The sequence below is a fragment of the Orbicella faveolata genome, unplaced genomic scaffold (genome assembly GCF_042242905.1).
Source record: "Orbicella faveolata isolate gen_17 unplaced genomic scaffold, um_ofav_v1 contig_27, whole genome shotgun sequence".
Lineage (NCBI taxonomy): Eukaryota > Metazoa > Cnidaria > Anthozoa > Scleractinia > Merulinidae > Orbicella > Orbicella faveolata.
Window position 1 is genome coordinate 5,767,815 of NW_028301555.1, and position 8,733 is coordinate 5,776,547.

The 8,733-nt window shown below is 42.1% G+C and overlaps 1 protein-coding gene and 1 pseudogene across 1 annotated transcript; both read left to right on the forward strand.

Moving 5' to 3' along the window:
- Positions 1-154: 154 nt before the first annotated feature.
- Positions 155-2,690, forward strand: LOC149107318 (uncharacterized; annotated as a pseudogene).
- Positions 2,691-3,743: 1,053 nt separating this feature from the next.
- Positions 3,744-6,189, forward strand: LOC149107319 (uncharacterized). Its single transcript, XM_089297158.1, has one exon. It carries the CDS (start codon positions 3,896-3,898, stop codon positions 5,744-5,746), a length of 1,851 nt encoding a protein of 616 aa, XP_089153284.1. The 5' UTR covers positions 3,744-3,895; the 3' UTR covers positions 5,747-6,189.
- The last annotated feature ends 2,544 nt before the right edge of the window (positions 6,190-8,733 follow it).

Genomic DNA, 8,733 nt, shown 5'->3' on the forward strand with positions numbered 1-8,733 from the left:
AGCCTTGGAGCCGACTGGCTCATAGCTGCCGGAGCTTATCCCGGTTTCTGTAGCATGAAGCGGTTAGGAGTAATTCTACTTCCCTTGGACGAGATGCTAGTCTATCGCAGATTTAATAGTGCTTAAGTAATAAAGCAAGAAATTATGCTTAGAGATGGTCGATGAATTGTCAAAAACAGTTCAGGCCGGCACACACCGGGGGACATATTGGGGAGACATGATTAGTGCAGGCACAAAGATATAAAAACTTCTGGACTGTCTAACAAATTAGAGCACGTACATGATATACCTGCCCTTTACGTTAATAAACTTGACAAATCGTCAAAGCACACGAAAAAGGCAAAGTTTGAAGATGAAAACGAAGCCGAATTGATTCGAGAGAAACTCGAGCAATTCTTGACCAACATTCTGGCGGAGGTGGAAAAGCGAGACAAGCGATTTCAGAGCACTGTTATTAAGAGCGGAAGTGTTTACGAAGGGACGAAGGTTTGCCAGCCAGATGAATTCGACTTCATGATCAGAATTGACTCACTCACTGACAAACCATTATTTCGTCCACGCGACAAAGGCGAAGGCTACGTCAAACTATTCGTTGCTGAACAAGAGTGGGAAGAATTCGAAGATGACGAAGGCTTCTTCAACCCACATATGATCTCCCGTTTCTTCAAGAAGCTTGTCAATGCATCTCTAAGTGACGCCGGACTACCTGAAGGACTGGCCATCAAACGAGTAGGGCAAGACGTGTTTAATGAAATATGGTGGCCTGTGTATTCTGGGCTACTGGGAAATATCGATGGCCAAGAAAGTTCACCTGTGATGTACTCGGAAAGTCACGGACCGGCTACAACACTTTACATTGAATGGCAAGGCGGCAATAGTTATAGAAATCTAATCGTAAGAGTGGATTTGACATTGACTTTGGATTACCACAAATCCAAGTTCCCTGTTGAGTTAGTAAAAATGTGTTCCCAAAAAATAGATCCAATTCTTCAAAAGTGCGGATTCCATGTTGTTCCCGCTGGATATGACAGCTGGCGTATTTCGTTTTCCATGGCAGAAAAAGAAATTCTGGCCTTTTCTCCGGACGGTTTTAAAGCATGCTGCCGAGTCCTGAAAGTCACGAGAGATGAGATATCGAAGAAACTGGGATGGGATTCAACCTTGATTCCATCATACCTGTTGAAGACCGTCCTTCTTTCAGAGCTGTTCATAACGGACCGCTATCGCTGGGATAAAAATTGTAGGGCCCAAAGGACAATTCAAGCTTTAGAGCTGGCCCTGCAAGGTGTGAAGACAGAGAAAATTCCGAATTTCTTCATACCATGGCAAAATGCACTAACAGTGACTGATCACGACAACACACTGCGCCAATGTGTCCTGGAAGACATGTTAAATCAGATCAAGGGTTTGGAATTGGCGTACACACAAAAGGACACCAGGAAGATAAAACAACAGATCAGGGCTTTACAAATGACAGATTTGGTGGATTACATGATCTCAAGCCTCTTCGCTAGAAAAAACCCGACTGCTGTTTGGAACAAAATGTTTTTAAACATTGATAACCTTCCTTTTAGTCCTTTGGAGAGCCGTGGCTCTCGCCGGTTTATGATCAATGACCTCAACATCACAGAGCTTGACGAAGGTGGCTACAGAAGGTTGATTCAAATATGGAAAGCGTTTCAAGCTTTCTTTCAGGAGTTATTGAATACTCTTGAAAGGGAGCTAAATTTGTTAGCTCGTAAATTCTACATCAGAACCTGCGAGATCAAAGAGAAATTCGAGTCTGAGCACAAAGCTAGGGCTTTGTGAACAACAAGTCGAGGAGGTTCCTCTTCGTCAAATTGTCATTGAATGGTTTAATGACGTTGTTTCTTGTTACACTAAAGAAGACAACTCAAGCTTGCCAAATATTCACAAAGCAATTTCTCTGGAGTACAAGGCGTCAGGTTTCCTTAAAGACGTTGCTGATGTTACAGTGAAGGAAGGTAGTGACAAAGGGCTTGCTCTTTTAAAACAGCGTATCGAGCCGTTGCTCTCCATGGTCCCTGAGAATTACATCATGGCCGCTGTTGTTGATCATGTTAGCCAATTAATTCTGCACTCTAAAGAAGTATTGAAACGTAAACTCGATTACATCACGATACCCGAGTTAGATTTAGATTGAGCTCAGTGTGAGGAGACATTGAAAACGCCACTAATTACCAGGAAACATCCCGTATCACGTGGACTCTTGGTTTGTTGTTCAGTCACAGAGCGATGACACTAGATTTTTAACATCCCATAAGTGGACAACTCCGCGAAGTAGACATTTTGTTCCCTAGTGTGTGTCCTTGTAAGTGGCTTAACTACACTACATTATTTCGAGCAGTTAGGTTAGGCTGCGAAACTTTGGTCTTTGATGTCTGCGGGTTATCTATGGCCGGATAACAGTTTTCATTATGTTTTTAATTCTCAGCGCTTTAAAGTGCTAGTGAAACGAAATTTTCGTATGTGAGATTTTTGCTTAGTGATAAAGTTTCAACCTTACTTGGAAACACTGCAGACTATTTTTCGCATACGGTAAAGCGTCTTAATCCAGTCACAGAGCGAAAAAAGCGTCTTAATCGTAATGGTCACAAGTATCACAAGTATGCAAAACATCATTCTGTATCTGTTGATAATTAATCTATCTTGTTGTTCACTGGCTAGAAGTGCTCAAGCTTACTGCAGTAAGGTTATACGTTGCTTAAATGAAGGTCTTAGGGTTATTCCGCATACCTGCTCTCCCTTCTATATATAGCTTGAATTGTCAGTCAAGAATTCAGAGTGTGAGGTGAAACTATTTTGCTTCAGTCATATGCTCACGTCGCACTTTCCCGGAAAACTCTGCATACATGAAGAACAACAATGGTTCGAAAACAACCGTTTTAACACAAAGTAAACTTTATTTTAATAAGCGCTCCCAAAACCAAACTCAGTGTTCCCGACCTTCACCACAAGATGTTACTAACTTTTTTAAAGTAAGTCTTTATCAACATCCCACCAACAAAACTCCAGAAATTGATGAATGCACTGTTATACAAGCCAAGGAATATGCCTGCCATCAAAACACATGACGCTGGGTCACAAACAACGGAAATTGCCCAACATTTTTTACAAGTCAGTTGTAATACATTGACACAAGGAAAATCAAACATTCCACGTGGGGCTCGTTGAAGCCATTTGGCTGGATTTTTGGTGGAGACGTGCGGCATTCATTGCCCTATTTCAGATACCCTGCAGTATAGGCGTCATTTTCGAACGTAACGCTCGGTAGACCAGGTTTTCGATGCCGCTTTCTTGGATTGTGACCTTTAGAGGGTTGGGGAGATGCGGGGAGTGATCCATATATACTCTTAGTCTCTCCATACTACGGTACGCACGGGCAGACTGGCCCAGTTTGGCGTGACTTCCCTCTCAAATGCGTCCTCAATCTCAGCATAAACACGCAAAAACGAACTTGGCCAATATACGGCCATCTTGACCTCGCTCTTGTTCAGTAACGCATACATATGAAGGAACAGCGTTACTAAAAGATCGATCTACATTTTAATTTACTGCTCTCGCGTCAAGGTCAGGTGATTGCTACGGTCTGAATTAATGCTAGGATAACTTTTACTACTCTCTCTCTATTTTCTTGTGTAGTACATTTAATCTAGTCTAGTTTAGTCTACTCCTATTTGGTTGCACATTTATTTCAATGTTCTTCATTAGGCCATGTCACTTTCAAAGTATAATATTAATAGGGCAATATTAAATATATCAACTTACAGAAACGTTACTCTTTGTTTTCTTGTTCCAAGAAAGAAAGGATATATTTGGCGCGTGACTCATTCCGGTGAAAAAAGGGAAAATGAAATAGTCGAACTGCGTCTTCATGGCTGAAACTGTGGAACGTTTTGAGAAAAAGGCAAGGTTTGAAGATGAAAACGAAGCCGAATTGATTCGAGAGAAACTCGAGCAATTCTTGACCAACATTCTGGCGGAGGTGGAAAAGCGAGACAAGCGATTTCAGAGCACTGTTATTAAGAGCGGAAGTGTTTACGAAGGGACGAAGGTTTGCCAGCCAGATGAATTCGACTTCATGATCAGAATTGACTCACTCACCGACAAACCATTATTTCGTCCATGCGACAAAGGCGAAGGCTACGTCAAACTATTCCTTGCTGAACAAGAGTGGGAAGAATTCAAAGATGACGAAGGCTTCTTCAACCCACATATGATCTCCCGTTTCTTCAAGAAGCTTGTCAATGCATCTCTAAGTGACGCCGGACTACCTGAAGGACTGGCCATCAAACGAGTAGGGCAAGACGCGTTTAGTGAAATATGGTGGCCTGTGTATTCTGGGCTACTGGGAAATATCGATGGCCAAGAAAGTTCGCCTGTGATGTACTCGGAAAGTCACGGACCGGCTACAACACTTTACATTGAATGGCAAGGCGGCAATAGTTATAGAAATCTAATCGTAAGAGTGGATTTGACACTGACTTTGGATTATCACAAATCCAAGCTCCCCGTTGAGTTGACAACGTGTTCCCAAGAAATAGATCCAATTCTTCAAAAGTGCGGATTCCATGTTGTTCCCGCTGGATATGACAGCTGGCGTATTTCGTTTTCCATGGCAGAAAAAGAAATTCTGGCCTTTTCTCCGGACGGTTTTAAAGCATGCTGCCGAGTCCTGAAAGTCATGAGAGATGAGATATCGAAGAAACTGGGATGGGATTCAACCTTGATTCCATCATACCTGTTGAAGACCGTCCTTCTTTCAGAGCTGTTCGTAACGGACCGCTATCGCTGGGATAAAAATTGTAGGGGCCAAAGGACAATTCAAGCTTTAGAGCTGGCCTTGCAAGGTGTGAAGACGGAGACAATTCCGAACTTCTTCATACCAGGGCAAAATATCCTAACTGTGGCTGATCACGACAACAAACTGCGCCAATGTGTCCTGGAAGACATGTTAAATCACATCAAGGGTTTGGAATTGGCGTACACACAAAAGGACGCCAAGAAGAGAAAACAACAAATCAGGGCTTTACAAATGACAGATTTGGTGGATTACATGATCTCAGGCCTCCTTACTGGAAAAAACCCGACTGCTGTTTGGAACAAAATGTTTTTAAACATTGATAACCTTCCTTTTGGTCCTTTGGGTAGACGTGGCTCTCGCCGGTTTATGATCAATGACCTCAACACCACAGAGCTTGACGAAGGTGGCTACAGAAGGTTGATCCAAATATGGAAAGCGTTTGAAGCTTTCTTTAAGAAGTTACTGAATACTCTTGAAGGGGAGGTAAATTTGTTGGCTCGTAAATTCTACATCAGAACCTGCGAGATCAAAGAGAAATTCGAGTCTGAGCACAAAGGGCTTTGTGAACAACAAGTCGAGGAGGTTCCTCTTCGTCAAATTGTTATTGAATGGTTGGATGAGCTTGTTTCTTGTTACACTAAAGAAGACAACTCAAGCTTGCCAAATATTCACAAAGCAATTTCTCCGGAGTACAAGGCGTCAGGTTTCCTTAAAGACGTTGCTGATGTTACAGTGAACGAAGGTGGTGACAAAGGGCTTGCTCTTTTAAAACAGCGTATCGAACCGTTCCTCTCCATGGTCCCTGAGAATTACATCATGGCCGGTGTTGTTGATCATGTTAGCCAATTAATTCTGCACTCTAAAGAAGTATTGAAACGTAAACTCGATTACATCACGATACCCGAGTTAGATTTAGATTGAGCTCAGTGTGAGGAGACATTGAAAACGCCACTAATGCCAGGAAACATCCCGTACTACGTGGACTCTTGGTTTGTTGTTCAGTCACAGAGCGATCACGCTAGATTTTTAATTTCCCATAACTGGACAACTCTGCTAAGTACTGGTTTTCTGTTTCCAAGTGTGTGCCCTTGTAAGTGACTTAGCTATATTACATTAGTTTGAGCAGTTAGGTTAGGCGGGGAACCTTTTGCATGTAAATTGGCCTTTGATGTCTGTGGGTAATCTATAGCAGGATAACAGTTTTCATTATGTTTTTAATTCTAAGCGCTTTAAAGTCTCAGAAACATACCGTGGACACTGATCTGTTGCATCTAGTGCATGGAGGCTACCAATCAATCTAGATACTTTCGTTGCTTCATGCCATGGCAGTGTTTTAATTAAAACAAGGCGATTTGTTATTACTTCAGTATGTTACACCCATTATTGTTTTATTTACCTTGACCAAAGGTCTAGTAGAACTGTCGATCTTTTAAACAGAGTTGTTACAGTTTCTGACGGGTAATCGAAGTCATCTCAGATGGCTGAAAATTTGATCCACTGATTAGATGTTTGTCATTGATCTATCCTTATTACACCTAATAGATTATATAAGTGCTTGTTGCAGAGGGAATTTAGTGCTGACTTTTTATACTGCACGTATGTCAAGTGAACCCAGTTTATGGTGATTATTAAAACTCAAAACAGAAGGGCAAACAATATACAGAAAACCTCACCGCAAAGTTACATTATTAACTCAAATCAAAATCCTACCTTTTCGTTTTAGCTCAATCGGGCTCTGAACAACCCGATCCAGGAGCTCCGCTTTTAGGCTGGCCTAAATCTATATATTAATTTATGGGATGCATTAACGAGCAAGAGCGGACAATTTGACAAGTCTGCGGATCCACAGCTACTTTGACAACGTCATGACGAAATTCATGATCAATAACAGGACAGACGCATGAGAAACTGACCTCAACTTGTTAATTACTTAAGAAATAGAAAACATGAACGTGTTTCTATCGAGTTTTAGTATAAATCTAGCAGCCTTCTATCACAAATGCCGTTCTCTCGTTCTCTCTCGAAAAAGCTGTTGCCACAGCTTTTTCGAGTTCTCCCAAACTTTCACGGAGAACATGTTTTCTATTTCTTTTAGAAAACACTGCAACGAAAAAAAGGAAAACAGCTTCTTAACTTTGATTATCAAAGTGTAAATTCTCTTTGCCCGCGCCATCATTACGTCGACAGCTCGTGCTAGTTCTGTATTTCTATCGAGTTATAGAAACACGACATTTTTAGCCAATCAGGTTGTATATTTCCTTAGGACTGTTTTGTAAAGTCATTTATCATCGACGTAAAACGAGTGTGTGCTGCTTGTAAAGCAAAGCTTTAAACGATTTCGAAGCAGGCAACTTAAAAAAGTTGACGTGCAAAAAATCAAGGAGAAGCGCAGAAGGGACTGTTAAAAAGAAGGGAGAAGGAGAAAAGAAATGAAATATAATTTTAAAAAAATGTTATTTAAAGGTCACTTGCCCCGGTGGGGGGGGGGGGGGGGGGGGAGTCCCACGTAAAAAAGGTCGGGGATGCTCTTTAAAAATTTGAACTAAACTCTATTGGAGACAAAAGTGGGCGTGGCTCCAGCATACAGGTGTATAAATAGGTACCAGCAAATGTTTGGACAACCTGACAGAATACTGGAAAGTAACCCTTCGATGGACTAGCACCCAATCCGGGGTAGGAGGCGGGGGGGGGGGGGTAGCTGGTGTTTTCTAAGGATAGCCAAGATATGACGGATCTCTCAACTATCTCCAATACACAGAATCTTGCAAAATGTTGCGAGCTTGTGGATGTGTGAATTTGTTTCTTAAAGGAGACCCCATAGACCCAATTTATAAATGGCTCCTAATTGAAAATTATTTTGTAAGTATTAAAATTAGCTCAACTAAACTAGTTTTTGAGTTGATAATTAACGAATTGCTACTCTCAAACGAGGTTAAATGGGCTTATTTAAATGCATACAAAAGAATTTTAAATTGGCAGCCATTTCTGAATATGGTCTATACCGTAAGGAAGCACATTAGAAATAAATTATAACCCCTGTTTAGTGAACAAACATTAGTGCTTTAAAAGATTTTTACCGGGGCAATTACTGGCCCAACAAATAATCAACCTATCAAAACCAGAGCAAACGCTTTCAAATAAGTGAATTCCCGCGCTTTTCGCCAGAACGTTTCTTTACAAGTGATTTCCCGCGCTTGGCGCCAGAACGCTTCATCTAGAGCCATGCATTTCCCGCGCTTGGCGCCAGAACCCTTCCTAACTAACGATTCTCGCGCTTGGCGCCAGAACGCTAGCTTCCTTACTAAGGACTCTCGCGCTTTTCGGCAGAACGTTTCCTTACAAGCAATTTCCCGCGCTTGGCGCCAGAACGCTTCGTAAATAACGATTCTCGCGCTTTTCGCCAGAACGTTTCCTTACAAGTGATTTCCCGCGCTTGGCGCCAGAACGCTTCATCTAGAGCCATGCATTTCCCGCGCTTGGCGCCAGAACCCTTCCTAACTAACGATTCTCGCGCTTGGCGCCAGAACGCTAGCTTCCTTACTAAGGACTCTCGCGCTTTTCGGCAGAACGTTTCCTTACAAGCGATTTCCCGCGCTTGGCGCCAGAACGCTTCGTAAATAACGATTCTCGCGCTTGGCGCCAGAACGTTTCTTAAATAATGATTTCCCGCCTTGGCGCCAGAACCATCCTCACTAGCAACTTCCAGCGCTTGGCGCCAGAACGCTTTGTCTCTAGGCATTTCTCGTGATTGGCACCAGTGATGTGTATTTGTTTTGAGATACGATTGGCCTATTTTGCTGCTCAAATGAACTAACTTCAATTCAAAAATTAAAAAATCTGCGTCCTCGTGTTTTTTGTGATAGCATACTAAAGGGGAAAAGGTCTTGTAAGTCCCCTTAAATACAGGA